Source organism: Chiloscyllium plagiosum, unplaced genomic scaffold (assembly GCF_037043375.1).
Source record: "Chiloscyllium plagiosum isolate Xiang-an unplaced genomic scaffold, Cpla_swu_hap1 HiC_scaffold_34, whole genome shotgun sequence".
Classification (NCBI taxonomy): Eukaryota; Metazoa; Chordata; class Chondrichthyes; order Orectolobiformes; family Hemiscylliidae; genus Chiloscyllium; species Chiloscyllium plagiosum.
In genome coordinates, this window is record NW_028270172.1 from 24,798,842 (window position 1) to 24,818,942 (window position 20,101).

General features: G+C 40.7%; 1 protein-coding gene across 4 annotated transcripts in view; it reads left to right on the forward strand.

Annotated features, from left to right (window-relative positions):
* The window catches only part of cep72 (centrosomal protein 72), a 151,066-nt gene extending 135,454 nt beyond the window's left edge, over positions 1–15,612 (forward strand). For all 4 annotated transcript variants that reach the window (XM_087978553.1, XM_087978555.1, XM_087978554.1 and 1 more), the window contains one exon: positions 10,206–15,612. In XM_087978553.1, the coding sequence (XP_087834679.1) occupies positions 10,206–10,419 (214 nt within the window). In that variant the 3' untranslated portion in view covers positions 10,420–15,612. The remainder of the gene's footprint in view (positions 1–10,205) is intronic.
* The last annotated feature ends 4,489 nt before the right edge of the window (positions 15,613–20,101 follow it).

Genomic DNA, 20,101 nt, shown 5'->3' on the forward strand with positions numbered 1-20,101 from the left:
CTACTATATGGAGACAGGCAAGCATGTCGCAGAGGGATTTCATAGGTTATAGAGTCGTACAGGTATACAACATGGAGATAGGCCCTTCAGCCCAACTCCTCCATGCCAACCAGATTTCCTAAACTGAACTACTACTATTTGCCTATATTTGGCCCATGTTCCTCTAAATTTTTCCTATCCATGTACCTGTCCAAATGTCTTTTAAATGTTGTAATTATATCTGCTTCTACCCCTTCCTCTGGCAGCTCGTTCCATTTACCCGCCACCTATGTGGTAAAGTTGCCCCTCAGGTCCCTTTTAAATCTTGTCCCCTCTCACCTTAAACCTATGTCCTCTTGTTTTGGACTCCCATACCCTGGGGAAAAGACTTTGGCTATTCATCTCATCTGTGCCACTCATGATTTTATAAACCCCTACAAGATGACCCCTCAGCCTCATCCTGTTCAGGGGAAAGAAAGTCCCAGCCTATCCAGCCTCTCCTTATTATTCAAGCCTTCCAGTCTCAGTACCATCCTTGTAAATCTTTTTTTTCAAGCTTTCCAGTTTATTAACATCCTTCCTATAGCAGGGCGACCAGAATTGTAAGCAGTACTCCAAATGTGGCTGTACCAATGTCTTGTACAGCTGTAAAATGACATCCCAACTCCTGTATTCATTGCTGTGACCCACGAAGACAAGAGTGCCAAACACCTTCTTCACCAGCCTGTCTACCTGTGACGCTACTTTCCAGGAACTGTGTACCTACATCCCTAAGTCTCTCTGTTTGAGAGTACTCCCCAGAGGCCTACCATTAGTTACGTAAGTCCTGCCCTGGTTTGTCTTACCAAAATGCAACATCTTGCTTTTATCTGAAATGAACATCAGATCACTGACCCAGTTGATCAATATCCCACTGTTCTCTTCGTTAACTTTCTTCTCTGTCCACTATACCACCAATTTTGGTGTCATCTACAAACTTACTAACCAGGACCCGTGTATTCTCAACCAAATCATTTAGACAGATGACGAACAACAGTGGACCCAGCACTGATCTTTGCGGTACACTGCTGATTACAGGCTTCCAAACTGAGAAACCTTCTACCATAACCCTTTATCTTCTACTGTCAAGCCAATTATGTATCGATTGGCTATCTGTCCCTGGATCCCATGTGATTTGACCTTACTAACCAGTCTACCTTGTCGAATGCCTTGCAAAAGCCCATGTAGACAACATCTACTGCACTGCTGTCATCTATCTTCATTGCTACCTCTTCAACAAACAAATTTGAGAGAGATGATTTCCCGTTTTTCATTGGGCAGCATGGTGGCTCAGTGGTTAGCACTGCTGCCTCACAGAGCCAGGGACCCGGGTTCGATTCCAACCTCGGGCGACTGTACATCTCGGGGAGTTTGTACATCTCCTCATGTCTGCGTGGATTTCCTCCGGGTGCTTCAGTGTCCTTCCATAGTCCAAAGATGTTCAGGTGAGGTGAATTGGCCATGCTAAATTGCTCAGTGTTCAGGGATGTGTAGGTTTGGTGCATTAGTCAGGGGAAAAGGGTCTGGGTGGGTTACTCTTTGGATGGTTGATGTGGACTTGTTGGGTCAAATGGCTTGTTTCTACACTGTAAGGAATCTATGATTCTATGCGTGAAACCTTGCTGACTATTCCTAATCAGTCCTTTCCTTTCCAAATGCATGAAGATCCCGGTCTCTCAGAATCCCCTCCAACAACTTACCCACCATTGATGTTAGGCTCACCAGTCTGTAATTCCATGGTTTTTCCTTGCAGCCTTTCTTAAATAATGGCACATTAGTCATCTACCAGGCTTCCAGTGCCTCACCAGTGGCTTTTGATGATACAAATATGTCCACTAGGCCCCCCGCAATTTCTTCCCTAGTTTCCCACAATATCCTGGGATGAAGTTAAAAATCACACAACACCAGGTTATAGTCCAACAGGTTTAATTGGAAACACTAACTTTTGGAGCGCTGCTCCTTCGTCAGATGGTTGATCACCACCTGATGAAGGAGCGGCGCTCCGAAAGCTAGTATTTCCGATTAAATCTGTTGGACTATAATCTGGTGTTGTGTGATTTTTAACTTTGTACACCCCTGTCCAACACCGGCTCCTCCAAATCGTGTCCTGGGATACTATTTGATGAAGTCCAGGGATTTATCGGCCTTTGTGTTTTAAGATCTCCAGTATCACCTCTTCCTTATTATAAACTGTTTTCAAGATGTCATTATTTACTTCTCCCGTGTTCTCTAGCTTCCATTTCTTTCTCCATGGTAAATACTGATGAGAAATATTCATTTAGGATCTCCCCTATCTCCTGTGACTCCACACATAGACAAACTCATTGACCTTTGCGAGGCCATATTCTCTCCTTCATTACTCTTTTGCCCTTAGTCTGCTTGTAGAATCTCTTTGCAGTTTGCTTTACCTTGTCTGGGCAAAGCTATCTCATGTCCCCTTGGTGCCGTCCTGGTTTCCCTCTTACGTGTACTCCTACACCCTCTATACTCCTCAAAAGATTCAGTTGATCCCAGCTGCCAATACCTGATGAATGCTTCCTTGTTTTTCTTGACTAGAGTCTCAATGTTTCTAGTCATTCAGTGTTCCCTATTCCTGCAAAACTTGCTCTTCACACTAACAGGAACATGCTGGTCCTGAACACTCATCATCTCATTTTTAAAAACCTCACACTTATCAGATGCGCCTTCCCCAATCAATTTTGAAAGTTCCTAAATTATACCATCATATTGTCCTTGCCCCAGTTTATAGGTTTAACTTGTGGACCAGACCTGTCCTTTTCCATAGCTATTTTGAAACCAATAGAATTATGGTCACTGGTCCCAGAGTGTTCTCCCACTAACGCCTCAGTTCCTTGCCCTGCCTTATTTCCCAAGAGAAGGTCAAGTTATGCCCCTTCTGTAGTAGAATCATCCACATATTTTTCCTGAAAACATTTAACAAATTCCACCCATCCAAGCCTTTAACACTATGACAATCCTAGTCTATATTTGAAAAGTTAAAATCCCTTACTATTACAACCCTATTATTCTCCTTATATGTTTGCTCCTCAATTTCCCACTGACTATTGAGAGCCTACAGTATACTCCATCAAAGTGATCACCTGCTTCTTATTTCTCAATATCCCCCCCATATAGCCTGATTGGATGATCCCCAGGAATATTCTTTCTTAGTCGTGCTGTTATGTTTTCCCTTATCAGAAACACCGCTCGCCTCCTCTCTTGCCGCCCCTTCAATTCTTCCGATGGCACCTGTACCCTGGAACATTCAACTGCCAGTCCTGTATCTCCTTCAGCCATGTTTCTGTAATAGCTATAATATCCCAGTCCCATATACCCATCCATGCCTTAAGTTCATCTGCCTTACCTACCAGGTCATTCATTGGTTTTCCCTCGTTTCCTGTTGTGCTTTTGCCTGCCTTGTCTATTTTGTTTGCTCTCTTTTGCTGCTGTACCAGCCTCAACCTTCTGTTTTGTCTCACAACTGTTTAGGGTCCCAACCCCATGCCTGACTAATTTAAACCCTCCTACGTGATCCGTTGCTTTTTGTCATTTACATTAATGATTTGGATGTGAACATAGAGTCATAGAGATGTACAGCATGGAAACAGACCCTTCGGTCCAACCCGTCCACGCCGACCAGATATCCCAACCCAATCTAGTCCCACCTGCCAGCACCCAGCCCATATCCCTCCAAACCCTTCCTATTCATATACCCATCCAAATGCCTCTTAAATGTTGCAGTTGTACCAGCCTCCACCACATCCTCTGGCAGCTCATTCCATTTACGCACCACCCTCTGCGTGAAAAAGTTGCCCCTTAGGTCTCTTTTATATCTTTCCCCTCTCACCATAAACCTATGCCCTCTAGTTCTGGACTCCCTGACCCCTGGGAAAAGACTTTGCCTATTTATCCTATCCATGCCCCTCATAATTTTGTAAACCTCTATAAGGTCACCCCTCAGCCTCCAGACTCCAGGGAAAACAGCCCCAGCCTGTTCAGCCTCTCCATGTAGCTCAGATCCTCCAACCTTGGCAACATCCTTGTAAATCTTTTCGGAACCCTTTCAAGTTTCAGTGGCATTGCCATTGCTAAATACCCTAAGGTAACATTCTCGAGGTTACCATTCACTAGAAATTGAACTGAACTAGCCATATAAATACAGTGGCCAGAAAAGTAGGTCAGAGGCTGGGAATCCTGCATTAAGTAACTCAAGACCTGATTCCCCAAAGCCTGTCCACAATCTATAAAGCAGAACTTAGGACTGCGATCAAATGCTCTGCACTTGCCTGGATAAGTGCCACTCTAACAACATTCAAGACGATTTACACTAACCAGGAGAAAGAAGGCCATTTGATTGGCACCACATGCACAAATATTTACTTACTCCAATGCCAATGCACAGTAGCAGCAGTGTATACCATCTACAAGATGCACTGCAGCAATTCACAAAGGATCTTTGGAGTGTACCGTTCAAAGCCATTCCTTAGGGCAGCAGCTACCTGGGAACATCACCATCTGAAAGTTCCCTTCCAGCCACTCGCTATCCTGACTTGGAAGCATTTTGCAACTCCTTCAGTCTTGCTGATTCAAACTCCTGAAGCTCACTATCTATCAGCACGATGGGTGTGCCTACTCTAAATGACTGCAACAATTCAAGAAAACATCTCATCGCCATCTTCTCAAGAGCAATGGGAAAAAAAATGCTGGCCCAGCCAACGAAACCCATATAGCATGAGTAATTTTTAAAATATATCACAAGAATCCCAATGTGAAGAGAAAACAACATGTATATGTTATGAGTGGAGGGGGTTGTTTGCTTGCCAAATGGATTCTGGTAGAGTTGTTGCCATGGAGAATGTGCCAATTAACTGGTGACTAACCATTAATTGCCAAAGGTGTTTAAATTTTAACCTGGCAAGCTGACTATGATTGGTCAAGGCATTGCTCTAAGGCTAGTCTGGGGGGAGGGGGATTGCAAATGGAATCCTGGTGGGAAATAAATTTGACCATGGGGTGGGGAGGCTCCTTAGGTAGGCATAGAGTGTTTGGTTGAGGAGACGATCCCCTCCCCCCAAAAATCATCACTAGCCCACTGAGGAGGACTCCAGGTTGGATATTTGGCTTGGGCTTCTGCTGCCTTTGGCTAAATCCAATGGTGAAGGCATCAGTTGGTTTCTAATGGCATAATGTGGACCAAAGGCATGAGACATGTCCTGCCACTAGTAAAATTAAAACAGGCAGATACCCATTAGGTTTTATGTGTCCTTCAAAATCTTTCAAGTTATAAGGAGAGGTTGAACAAACTTGGATGTTTTCGCTAATGCTTAGAAGGTTGAGGGGTGACCTAATAGTAGGATATAAAATGATGAAAGGCATAAAGAGGGTGGATAGTTGGGCTCATTCTCCCAGGGTGGAAATACCAAATACTAGGGGGCATAGGTTTAAGGTGATAGGGGAAAAGTTTAAACAAGATGTGCAAGGAAAATTTTTTTTTCCACAGGTGCCTGGAATGTGCTGCTGGTTGAGGTGATATCGGCTTCTATGTTTAAAAGGAATTGAGACACATGAACAGACAGGGAATAGAGGCATACGGACCATGTGGAAGCAGATGGGATTAGTTTAGAATGGCATCATGGTCAGCATAGAAGTGGTGGGCTGAAGAGCCTGTTCCTGTGTTGTACTGTTCTAGCGGTGTAGTTGACTCTGTACTGCCTCTGAGAAGGCATTGAGAGAAATCGGTTCAGGGCCAATTTGGGACAGATAACAAATGCTGGCTTTTCTAGCGATACCCATGTCCTGTACAAGATAACAAGAATAAAGAAAATAAAATCTTAACCAGGAGAATAGACTAGCAATCTAATTCAGCCAACTGCTTTGCTCTGACCTCAGATAAGCCTTCTAGACAATTATAGGCACCAGTCTGTATCCTACCAATCTGTAAGACGTGACGTTAATACTGAATCTCCCACAACATTTTGCTTCGTACTGTGTCATTCATAGTACATTATTGACAAAGGTAATTTTGATATTAAAATAGATAAGTGCCTGGCTTTTGTATAATGAATGCATTTTTCAGATTATTCTGTAATCTTCTCCCATTTTCATCTTTTATTGCCTTTTTCTAACTTGGTACCATCTGAAACTGTGCCTCTCTCCTCCTATTCCCTCTCTCCTCCTATTCCCTCTCTCCTCCTATTCCCTCTCTCCTCCTATTCCCTCTCTCCTCCTATTCCCTCTCTCCTCCTAATCCCTCTCTCCTCCTATTCCCTCTCTCCTCGTATTCCCTGTCTCCTCGTATTCCCTGTCTCCTATTCTTTCCCTCCACCCCGACTCCTTTTCCAAGGAATAGCAGGGTAAGTAGTGATGGTGAAGACTCAAAAATTCATCTCCAACCTCCTCGGGTGACCGCAACCAGTTCAGAAGACTACATTGATTAAGCGTAAATTAATCTTTGAATCATGTTTGTTCTCACCGGCCCAGCATAGAACCACTTCAGTTCCCTTTTGAGACACAGAGGGTACTGTCGCCAACAATACAAGCTGTTCACGAAATCTAGAGGTTCACTACTCTCTGGGCAAAGTAGAACATGTCTACCATCTAACTTATTCCTGCTCTTGTCAATCATGGAGCAATTGGAATCACTTTATCTTTGAATTACAAGATTGTGGACTTGAGTCCTCCTCCAGGCTTGAACACAAATATTTAAGCTGATAGTCCTGTGCAATACTGAAGGAGTACTGCATTATCGGAGGTACTATTTTCAGATGAGATGTTAAACTATAGTTCCATCTACTTTCTCAGGTAAAAGATCTCAATATTTTGGAGAAGAGCATGGATCTTATCACTAGTGTCCTAGCCAATATATATCTATCAACCAATATTACAAAAACAGATGATCTGGACATTATCATATTGTGATTTGTGACAGCTTGTTTTCAGAAATTTACTGCACAGTTTCAATTGCAACACAACAGTGACTACACTTCAAAAATATTCTTTGTAGAGAATGTTGGAGCATGCTAAAGTCATGAAAAGCATTGTAGAAACAAACCGTTTCCTTCATCTGTATTTTACCAATGTGCCTGTTGGTCCTCCCTCCTCTGCCAAACTGACATTATCTATTCATAACCCTTTTGATATTTTATATTCCTCTCTCCAAACCCCTCTAAATCTGCTCTTTTTGGTCGTCTTAAATCTTGGTTAATTTTCAGGCACTCAGCCAGGAATTAATAGTAATAAGTGCAAACTTTGAACAAAGCATATGTTGCCAAGGTAAATATAATAAAACTTCTCCAATCATTGCCCTGTGCTGAATTTAAAAGTACAGTTCTCGAAATAGTTAACCTTGCCTTAACCAAGCAGAAAGAAAGTGAAACCTTGAGTAAAAGGAGTCACACAAGTGCGATCTATGTCTCCATTTAAACTGTGTTTTCTGGGAAATCCCATTGCACTTTCAAAGAAGATAAAGGGAGTTCTCCCCAGTGTCCCTGGCGAACATTTGTCCCATAATCAAGTGCTACCTGTTTCAGAGGTGTGTAATAACATTTCCGAACAGATTGATCAGAAAAATAGAGAAGCAGGGGAGTTGACGTTTCTGGTCTGAACCTTTCATCAGGACTGATGAAAGGTCCAGAACTGAAGCATCGATGCTGCTTGACGAGCTGTGCTTTTTCCAGCTCCACATTTTATCAATTCTGACTTTCCAGCATCTGCGGTCCTCACTACCTCCAAGCTTGAAACCCAGATCTCCTGGCTCAGAGGTAAGGACACTATCACTGTACCGCAAGAGCACTTCTCAATCCAACTCTTTTTGTGTTTTCTAACCAACCTGTTCAGATGTCATTACATACCTCTGGAGCAAGTAGGACTTGAACCTGGGCCTCCCAGACCAGTGATAGGGTCACTACCACTGTACCACATAAGCCCTTCTTAGCCCAACTCTTAAATAGACCATCTAATTATTATCAGATGTTTACAAACTCATACACAGATTAGCTGCTGTGTTTACTATGTTATAGCAGTGGCAACTACAAAAACATAGCTCATTGGCTGTGAAGTGGTTTGAACATTTTAAGGTTGTTAAAAGTGCATTGTAAATGCAAACCTTTCTCTTTGTTCCAAGACCTTTACTCACAATTGGCTACTCAATGAGCAGTGATAATTGCACACATATCTGCTCCACAAAAGATGATATCACCTAAATGGATTATTTCATCTATCAAAAAATCGCTTGAAGGAATACAGTTGGGATCGATGTGAATAAACAGTCAGTGATCTGGTGCATATACTACAACTATAATGGTGGTAATTGTATTGAGTTTTTGATTGTATGAATGTTATAAAGGTTACTTGACCCCTCCATTAGTGTAGAATCTATAAGTACAAATTAGAAAGAGAAGCTCCTTCCAAAAATCAACAAGATCTAGCACAATGCTTCCAAGGCCCTGCACCCTTCCCCCACCAAACCATATCCCATATATCCTTTTCGCTCCAACTCAAGACATCATCTACCTACTTCCTCCCACCACACCTGCGCTGATGTCCACTCCAAAGTTCCTTCCCTGGTAGCACATGTTACAGTACCTTCCACATCACCACCTCCCTCCTAATGCTAGCAACCACTTGCAAAATACAGGTCGCTCTGCTATAACATGCATTTCATTAATGCGAATTTGCTGTAATGCGATTGATGAATTGGGGACACTGTTCCTAAAGCACGATTTTTCTATAACGTGGGGTTGTGCAAGAATGCAATCATCATGTTATGGAAGAGTTACCTGCATTTTGACTCCTGTCTTTAACCAATCCAGATGCAAAAGTACCTGTACAACAGCAAAGAGTCAGGATATTGGGAGGGATGTAGATGGAGGAGGAAACTGAGAATACAGTTCAGAAAGAATGAATTGCTGAGTCAGCGAGTGAGAGAGAAAGAAGAAAAAATGGAAAACAAGCAGAAAGAAATAGAAAAGCAATGAAGGGAAGGAAGGCTAGAAACAAGATTAAAAATATATACTTTACTGCGCTGAAATTGACTAGTATATTGCATAAACAGAAATGTAATTTCTCTCACAGCAGTCCCTCGGTGCCAGGGACCCAGGTTCAATTCTAGCCTCAGGCGACTGTTTGTGTGGAGTTTGCACATTCTCCCCAACTTTGCATGGGTGTCCTCCGAGTGGTCCAGTTTCCTCCCACAGTTCAAAGATGTGCAGGTTAGGTGGATTGGCCGTGCTAAATTGCCCATAGTGTCCAAGAATGTGCAGGCTAGCTGGGTTAGCTATCTGAAATGCAGGGTTACAAGGATAGGGTATGGGAATGGGTCTGGGTGGGATGCTGTTCAGTGGGCTGAATGGTCTGTTTCTACGCAGTACGGATTCTATTCTATGTAAATGGATGGGGAAACTCAGCAGATCTGGCAGCATCTGTTTAAGGGGAAGTAGAGTTAATGTTTTGAGGCCAGTGACCTTTCAGCAGAACTACATTCACAGAAATTTGTTTTATTTTAGTATATTACGTCATTTATGTTTATCCTAAATGCTGAAGAACATTACTCAGTACAAGTAATGAAGTAAATTGCATCCATGTAAGCTAATGGTAAATGTGTAAATTGCATTGAATGAACATTGAAGGCCTCATCAGCAATATAGTTAATCAGATTGGGTAGAATAAGGTATAACAAGGCTTGTATAGAACAAGGTGCACTGCACTATTATCTATAATGTGAGGAAAAAGTCAAGAGACTTGGTAAAATTGTGTACATGATCTTGCATTGCTAGGAATTCACTGGTATCAAGATTGCATAGATGTGGGTTGTACAGCGTTATAAAAAATCTGTTATTGTTTAGCTGTCTCCCAGCAACCTTTCATAATATTAGTACACAGTCACACTGTAAATGGTACTGTGAAATAGTGTCCTACACATTCTTTGTTTTAATCTGCCACAGCCAACTTTTCAGTTCGAGTTTTTTTGAGTCATGAATTCTGCTTAATAATTGTGGATGTGTTGTGTTTAGTACCTTGGCGTTGATCATTAGCCCAATTTTTTTTGAAAATTGATAACTAATATGAATATGTATGTTAAAATAATGCTACACTATGGTATTTGCAACCCTCAGACTACTGATTGCAGACATATGATTTTTTTAAAAATTCAAGTAAAGCCAAGGCATCAATTGCTGTCTTAATTGCAGGGTGCTGGTTTGCACAAACGAACACTTGTTGACGGAGCTGAATGAAGCACGATCGAGACACAAAGCAGAAGTGGGCCAATTGCATTGGAGCTACATTCAACTCAAAAGAACCATGGAGCCATCTCCCTGCAGTGTGACTGCTTCAACATCTGACTGCATGTCTTTGGGCAGAGAGATTAAAAGCCACATGGAATTAGAGCATCAAAAACGCTGAAGGAAATTCCCCAGAAAAACTGAAATGTCTTACAAGATGCAAATAACAAAAAGCCTGTGTGATTTCATGCTGTTTATTGAAAGCACCACTCTTTCTATCAATACAAGACCTACTGATGTCAAAATACTGACGTACTGTGTCAAAATTGTCTGCTGTCTATGTACAAGCGATAGTAATTTAACAATAACTAATTTAATATCATTTTGGTCTGGTTCAGAATTTTGCAATGTCTCATTATTTTGCTAGTTGTCTCCTCCACTTGGCTCCAAATGCCCTGAAGGTTGAAAGTAGTCCTCCAGAAACCAGTTACATGTTTGATTGCTTAAAATTTATTTTTACTTGTCTCTCCCTGAATAAGCAAGTGTGGAACCTCTCAGTCTGGGCTTCTAATGGTTCACTAAACAAACAAATGCTTTGAAATCATGCCATGTAACTTTCTCTGTATTTGGTTTCCCTCTATATGCGATCCTGCTTTGCTTTCATTCTATGCAGCCTGCACACTTGAATCTGGAGTTAGGAGATTAACCTATGGCATAGCTTAAAACCCTTGTTTGAAGAAATTTCTGCTTTTATGAAGGTCACTGAACATTTTAAAAATAGATCAGCATTAAGAATTTACTACTAATGTTGCAGAATATGAAAGAACAATTCTGTCGAATTGCAAGACAAATATTTATATTTTACAATTATTTCAATGTGCATGTGAGTATTCACATGGGTTAAAATAGGTTGTTAGTTTGCAGAAATGAGCTGAAAGCTTCTTCCTAAATTCTTATTCAAATAAAAATTCCACTGTTTTATTCAATTATGCATCTGTGTAGAGAGAGGCATTTTTAAGAGAAGTGTGGAAGCATAAAGATTTGTGTTAATATTAACGGGCGGGTGGAACAGGCAGTTTGAGAATTTTTTGACGTGCATTCTAACTATAAAACAGAAGCTACTATTCTTGTATCTTTGAAATGTAAACTAATTTACTTAATATTTTCATTTCCTCTTCCATGGATCATCCACAGCCAATGACAGATGCCTTCACCTCTGGTTTCCACACTTTTGTCAGAACCACGCAAAACATAACCACTGTAGTTAAACAAATTCCCTTTCTATAGCAACATCCTAGCTAACTCAGTTAATCTTCCTATGAGCAATCCTACTACTCTTATAATACTCCTGCAGCAGTTTCTAGCGAACACATTGCCTTCCTAAAGGAGTTCTGTAGCCAACTCTCATTACTCTTCTCCTCGACTCCGATGTATTTACAGTAGGAGTTTCTAATTAACTCTTTGTTCTGCCTTTCTCCGTTGACTGCTCCACTGTTTAATAGTGAGACTGCTTATCTCGCAACCAGTACTGAATGAACACAAATTTTCTCTAATTTATTATTTGGAAGACTGAAGCCGTTGCTTTAGGTTCCCCATCCAAATTCTGTTCTTCATCTATGAAACCCATCGTTCTCCCTGGAAAATATAAGTTTAAGCCATTCTGATCCCAACCTTGGTGTCACATTTGTCCCAGAGATGAGCTTCTGAAGATACATTTACACTGTTACTAAAACTGCTTATTTCCACCTCCGTAACATAGGTCAATGATCCCTGTCTCAGTTCATCTGCAACTAAAACCCTCATTTGTGCTATTATTACCTCTAGACTTGGTTATTCCAACACGTCCTGGCAGGTAGCCTGCATCTACCCTATGTAAGCACAAAGTCATCCAAAAATCTGCTGTTCTTGACAACCCTCACCAAGCCCCATTCACCTGTCACCCCTGTGGTTGCTACTTATCAATTGGATCCTGCTTAAGCAATGTTTTGCTGTTAAAATTCTGAACTTTGTTTTAAATCCTGCAGAATCTCATTGCTCGTATTCTGTAGCCTCCTCCAGTCCCACAACTCTTTGCAATGTCTATGCTAATTGATTCTGGCTTCTTGAGCATCCTTGATGTTAATTGCTCCACAGTTGGATGCAGTGCCTTCAGTTGTCTCAGCCCCAAGCCCTGGAATTCCCTCCTTACATCTTTTTTGCCTTTCTAATCCCATTCCTCCTTTAAAATGCTTCTTAAAACCCACCTCTTAGAACAAGCTTTTGAACATCTATTCCCAATATTTTATGTGGCCGAGTTTATAACACTCTTGTGAAGTTACTTGAGATGTTTTGTTACATTTAAGGCACTTTATATGTTATTCTTGTAGGAAATTCTAACTAATTCATCGCCTTTTAAAATTTTCTAATTCACTCTCAGCACCTTTCCACATGAGCCACTAGCTAACTTTCAACATTCCTATTAAAGCTTATGGCTAAATGTCATCACCATGACAGAAAGCCCAAAGGTCAGGGGACAATTAAGGAATAGAACTGTCAGCCCACAAATTGTGTTCGGCTGACACTGCTGCTTTATTTCCTTCCTTTCTGCAAGCAAATAAGCTGATTGATGTGTGGGAGATCGTAGGAGTGATAGCAAAGAATGATGTGCCACAGCTGTCGTTTGTTGCCATGGTTTATGCACATCAAATTCCATCTCTGTAATTACTGTAGATTGTGTGGACAGAGAACATGGACTGCTTAATAGATAGTGAGGAACTAAGAACTGGTCTCATGTTTTTATCCAATTCGTAATGACTAATTACAGTGTGCCTTCAATAGAAGTCAGTGCACTTACTAAATTCAGATCTGGGTTGGATGTAGAGTACAGGGAGGAATGCAGTACAAGTTTGCAAGAAAAAGAAATCCCTGGTCAGCAAGTTAAAAATCACACCATTGCCATGCATGTATTTTTCCCAACAAAGTATCTGTCGAACCACCTCCACTCACTTCCATCCCAGCCTCTCTGCTTTTCATTTGATGACACATAACATTTCTAGCGAAAACCAGCCCTTATTCTGAAACTTTTCTCTGCTTAGTTGAGTCCAGCACTCAACTACCCAATGGTATTTAAAAGGAATACCATAAAACAACTCCCAAAATACAAACTAGTTGTTGTTATTCTCATGTGTCGTCCCAAAGTAAAACATATTAATTTGTATATATCATTGTGGAAAATTTTCTGAGTCGGTACATATGTTGGGGTGAGTGACAATAATCTAGTTATTGCGGAAGAGTGTGTTTAAAACTATGTCATGTCGTTTGGATCCTGATCTAATGTTACAGATAAACCATATTTGTCTTCTACTTGTCCCGGGTGTTACATGTCAAGTTCTGGATTAGATACAATTTTGGTAAATTGAGAAACGGCTCAATATTTTTTCAACAAATTTCCACCTGGCCTAAGGACTTTAGAAGTAGCTGCTTTATATTTGTTTATTTAATGAATGTTTCTATTGATTAATTTGTCATCAGTGCGGCATGGTGGCTCAGTGGTTCGCACTGCTGCCTCACAGCGCCAGAGACCCGGGTTCAATTCTAGCCTCAGGCAACTGTCCGTGTGGAGTTTGCACATTCTCCCCATGTCTGCATGGGTTTCCTCCGGGTGCTCCGGTTTCCTCCCACAGTCCAAAGATGTGCAGGTTAGATGAATTGGTCATGCTAAATTGCCCGTAGAGTTAGGTGCATTAGTCAGGGGTAAATAGGGGGAATGGGTCTGGGTGGGTTATGTTCTGGAGAGTCGGTGTGGACTAGTTGGGCTGAAGGGCCTGTTTCCACACTGTAGGTAATCTAATAACGTAAGAGTATTGCTATGGGGTTTGTATTGGGGTGAAGGATCTGTGATGTTTGCATTTCAGTATGATGAAAATAATTTCATTTGTGCATAGACAATCTGTGGGAGAGCAGATTCCAGTTTCAAGGAATTTGCCAGTATCAGACCCTCTTTTATAAGTATGGAATTTTAATATGTTGAAGCAGATTAACTGTTTCTATCCCAGGGTAAAACGCCAATGACTTGACCACTGTCTATACAAATTCAGAAATCTTCCCAACATTAAACTATTTTAATAAATAGAGTACAGCTACTACTTGCTGGGCAAATACAGTGTTTAAAATTATTTGTTTCATAATTTTACACGTTTGCCTTTTGAGGAAAGCAACACTGGACAAGTGTTGAAAAGGTTAGCAGGCTGATGAGCAATCACTGAATCTCATGGTGAGTCTATCTTTAGTCAACCAGTCCTGGATATAGATCTTTGAACCTGGAGTTTCTAAACTAGAATTAGGGACACCATCAGCTGAGCCACAATACCAAAAACAACCCCATGCAACTGGTGCACCTAGTGACAATAAATTACTATAACTATTAATGACTACTACCTGCCCTAGTTTTCTTTTAAAAGTTGTCTTGAAGCTGGAACTGCTTTGAAATTGTTAAATGTAAAGTTCCAGGAATTTCAGTTGTAATTGTTTAGTAGCACAGATGTTTATTGTTGAAAAAGTTCACAATTTGTCAAGGTTTTTTTGTCTTGCACTTAGGAGCATAACTCACAAGAGTACAACTTCAAATATATACTGCAGGAGAGGAGAAAGCTGATTGGTTGCCAGGTGGGTTCTAATTGTTTGAGCCATTGGCATTAAGAATGCATCAATCAATGATGATTTACAATTAGCATAGTTTGAATTTTAAACCAGGCATTTGAGTTGGATTGGTTAGGCATTGCCCTGTGAAATAATCTACGAATGACTCACCTAGATGATTTGTGAAATCAATTTGAAATGTTTTAAATCCCATTTTGAAGAACCTTGGTGCCCTGAAGTCCCATTCCGAATTGATTTATCCCGTCAAATAAGATGGTCAGGGTCAGATTACTACATGTATGTTCATGGCTCCTTATGCCTTCACTGGGAAAGCTTCATTTTTTGAAATAACTGGGCAAATTGATGAGCATTGTCTCTGTCCTCAGCACAAGAGCAACAAATTTGGAAAACTGGCTATTTTGGCATTTAGCTGCTTCAATGTAGGCATAACTCGAATGTCTGTCCTGTTCTTGGATCCATTAGAACTTCTTGATGCTTCCAGTAGCAGACTGACAGGGGAAAATGCGACAATTAATGTAATTACATGTTTGTATGTCAGAGAGCCACATAACTGTGGATGAATACAGAGGGTAAATCTTTTTAAGTATTCACAATTTGTTTCATTTTTATAATAAAAGCAGAAATAATTAATTGCTATTTATATTTATAGACATTCATTTTGCAAGTTTATGAATACTGTTTTGACTGAGAAATGTATGCTTTTATAAACTAAATTAAATGTTGTTATGAAATTGTATTTATGATATTGAGTGCCTGATTCATCCGAAAGTCATCCATTGACACCTCTGAGTCAAAACCAGGTGGAAAGATTGAGCTGCTGCATCAACAGAGCACATATTTTGACTGGCCAAGCTGTATTACAAAGGAACACCACAGTCTCCACCTCCAGGCTTCGATGTAGCTATGAGCCACTGTTAGGTTTTCAAGTTATTCTATCCCTTTCACACATTTCCCCACTCCAAACATCTGTAAGCTCTGCCTGTGCTGCCCCTCAGTTAATTTCTGAAATGCAAATAAGATTTCTACTTAGGATAAAGGCATTGTCCTTTCAGGAAAGATTGAGTAAATTAAATATATTGCCTAGAATTTAGACGAATGACGGTGATCTCCTTCAAAAATAGAGTAGGTGCTGATGTGGAACCCAAAGCAAAGAATTTTGCCATCAAGGCAGGAATGTCAAGTGAGGAAAAGCTCTGACTTGGTGGATCGATCTCCATTGAAACTGCGTTCATGATTTTCACTCCAGAGCATAGAAAAAAACCACAGAGGCAGGCAAATGTCAAAGGGGTCCAGTTAGAAAGTCTGCTGCCTTCTCTGAGGCTTAGCCTTGTAAGTGTAAAATGCTGTTGGGCTCTCTGATCACCATCCTGCCCTAATGCAACCTTACTCTCATTTGACTTTCATAGCCACTCACTCAGCACTCATTATGGACAGACCTCAGTGTCCATGTGAAGCTGGAAAAAACATGTAGTAATCCCACTCATACACATTGATACTGAAAAACATTTATTCCTAAAGCCTATTCAAGAATCGAAGTCCCTTCAAGTCTGCTAAATAAACATAAGCTTCTATTTAATAACCATATCAAAGGCAGCCAATCCTGGAATAGCCCCTTAAGGCTATATGAACTCGCCCACCCAGCTGAACAAATGGTTTCAGAGTTTTTCAAATTTAGCCAAGCTTTCCTAATAGGTTGTGTTAAAACAGGCAATTGAAACTGCAGGAACTGACAATATTTTTTAATCTACACCAAATGGTCAGTCAAGCAATGGGTTCCAGCAGTAGGTATATGTTTTGCTATTTTAACTAACAACCTTTTGTTGATTTTGAGGGACTAAAAATTTAAATTTATCACAAGACTTATGCCTGTTCCATAAATTTGTAATTTCCACACTAAAGTCCTTGAAGCAATGACAATGGGCTCTGTTTGAGCTCAAGTCTAACTTCAAATTGTGCTGCCATGTTTCTAAGTTTTCCGCTTGTTTGGTTCACACCCCATCTCCTACCCCACTGGTGAAAGTGAGATCTGCTGTAAGTGAGTATGGGAGTTATGCACTTAGGCCTGTCCACCATTCTGAAGGTGCTCAGAGTTGTCCCAACTCTCAAAATATCTGTCCCACAATTTCTGAATAAGGGATTGACTGTTTTGGAGTGAAATGAGAATTTCTTCCCTCATGCAACTGTGAATCTTTGAAATTCCTAGATTAGAGACAATGCTCCTCACTTTTTGTCTGAGACTGAGATTAGTAGATTTTTGGATGCTGATGGAATCAAGGGATATATGTATTGTAGGGGGAGGTGAAGCTGAGGTTGATCAGTCAGATTATTGATAAATATTAGAGATGACTTGATTGGTCAATAGACTTATTATTTCTTTTGACTTTATGTTCTTAAATTGATATGATGTGGTGAGAAAAGCCTTTGAACACAATCACAATCTTTGTGCAGCCGCTATTGGAAACTTCGCACAATGCGAACACAAATGTTGACCCTGGATCATCGGCAACATGCATTTAGACAGTCATTTTAACATTGTACAGTACCTCAAGGAATTTTACTGGAGTGTCATCAAACATAATAACAGCAAGCTACAAAAGCAAAATTAAGACAGGTGATCAATAGCTTTGACCAAAAGGTGGGTTTACAGGGATATTGTGAAGGAGACGAGGGACTGGTTTAGCGAAACAATTTGAAAGCTTAAGACCTAAATGGCTGAAGGTAATGGCTTATCCAGTGAAGGGATAAAGATAATCAGGATTGCATGATAGGTATTAAGAATGGGAAGAACACGGAACTGAATCTTCACAGCACGTGAATGGCATGGGCAGTGGAGAGAAAGTTGGGAGAATATGGTGAGAATTGAAAAATTAAATGCTCAACATCAAAGAAAAAGGTTTGCTTATCCTCGTAAAATTTCACTGACTAGATGTGAATCTCCATTAAATGGGCAGTGAGGGGTGTATTTGTATGTATTACCATCTCATTAGTACCCAATCTTAGCTCATTTAAATACAGTTTGAAATTCTCCCAGATGCCATTGAGAAATTAGATAGTGCTTATTCCCAATTTCAGAAGTAGAATAGAGGCTACAGCTCTCCAGGTCTTTTCAGACATAATAATGGTCAACCCTATGTTTCTTTGGGTGTTTGCAGTCTATCTGCTTGCCTTGCCTTTGAACATATTACTTCATTCAGTATCTACAGGCTTACAGTATTCTGTCTTGCTTTGTCTTTTAGTGCCAACAAAAAGCCAAGCAGTGTGGCCTGCTTGCCAGCATTGGACAGTCAAGGGAGTAGAGGTGTTGTTATTCTGAAGGATCACTAGACTCTCAACATTAACTGTTTTCTCTCAATAGTTACTGCCAGACCTGCAATTTATGTTTTTGTTTCAGATTTCCAGCAGTCACTGTTCTTTGTTTTTTATGATGTTCTTGTTCAGTGCAGGATTACATCAATGTCACATCTGCTGCATGTTTCAGCAGCTTCCTCAGCAAACACATTCCATGTTTTCAACCAACTGACCTCGTCTAAAGGCATACAGGGTGTAGTTTTTAATCTGGTCAAGATTAACAAGTCAAGGATATATCATAGTCAGTCCATGGCAATGGCTAATCTCAGACCAGGGTGCCTGGCGAATTTCCAATTCTCAAAACACATTCCAATAACTCTCATTGACTGTACAAGGTTGCCCTACACTGGAACCTGCTGATTTTGTAGAATTTGTCAGATGGCTCTGGGTGGTGTTTGTGGTTGAAGGACCTAGACATGCTCAGTGTGTCCTGGCCAGATGCAGCCTTGCCCTTCTTGGCTGTAACTTAAACAGGGTCAGTGCTCACTGTCAGGGTGGAGGTGGAGGAGCTGGGCATTATGGGAGAGTCCTGAGTGGAGACTTCTGGGAGGCCATGTGTGTGGTTCCTCTTTCTTCTGGGTACCTTGCAGGCACCACCCTGTCTCCTTGAGAGGAAAAGACATCTGAGGTAAGGTCAATATCCTTCATTCCCCAGTTGCCTTGCTCCATAGCACAAAAGTTTAAAGCAATAGAGTGAACGTCCACATGCAGCTCTGACAGTTACTGGATGTGGCTTTCCATGGCAACTGTCAATGTATCCATTATTGACACCAGCCAGATGCACACATGCCAAGCCAGTATAGTACTGATAATGTGCACTTCTCCAACCCTTGATCAAGTTTACAAAGTGCCTCAGATAAACCTGCTCGCCTTACCTGTGTCTATTTATGCATTGGTATTCATGGCCAACAATATAGAGTCTTCTTCTGGCTAGGACTGAGTAAGTACTTAGTCTTCACAGTCCTCTGAGTGCTGGCATTCTGGGCATTTCTTCCTCAGTCAGCTGAGGAGGCGTTCCAATGATATGCTCACAAGTGTACTCGAGCTAAAGTACTCACTGAGATTCAAGTAACTGAAGGGTACAGGAGCCATGGTTTCCTCTGAGGGGTCTGTGTCTTTCTCAGAGGTGGAGGAGGAGCTGATACCTGGGAGGGGCTGTTCTCTTGCCAGCACCACTGTGGTGTCTGCAAAGAGGGAATAAGTTGAGCAAATAAGGGTGACTGCTTCAGTGCAGAGCAGTGCAGCACAACACAATTAGTCCTTGTCACTCTTAACTTACTAACTCCATAGAACTTCATCTAGATGTGGCACCAATAAGGTCATTTAGGTGTCCATCTAGAGTACGTAGTGTCACTCCTTAGTGATTTAACATTGTCTCAATTTTCCCAAGTAATACTGCATTCAGGAAATTCCAAAATAAGTGAACTATGTGTGACTACAGAACAATTATTAACATCTAAAGCAAATTAAGGCTCAAAATAACCACATAAGAGAAGTATATGTAGGCCTGTTACGTACTTTGTTACAAAATAAAACTATATTAAAATATAGCTGTGTCTCAAGTAAAATTTGGCTCTACTTCACAAACATCTGTTCATTTGCCCTTTAATTAGTAAACCATAATCTATATTTCTTCAATACAATGTTTATGTTAATGTACACCATTAAACATTAATAAAATTGTGCACCAAATATCTTATTGTTAGTCAGGGTCATATGGCATTGTTCCTTCTAGAAAGTGTTTCACAACTAACCACAATTAAAGAGAGTTTAATTTAATTCTGCACTTGCTTAATCAAGTCAAAATTATTGACTTTTTGAAAAATAATTCAATCTTACAAGATTATTCAATTTTTCCTCCTGGCTAGAATTATTCT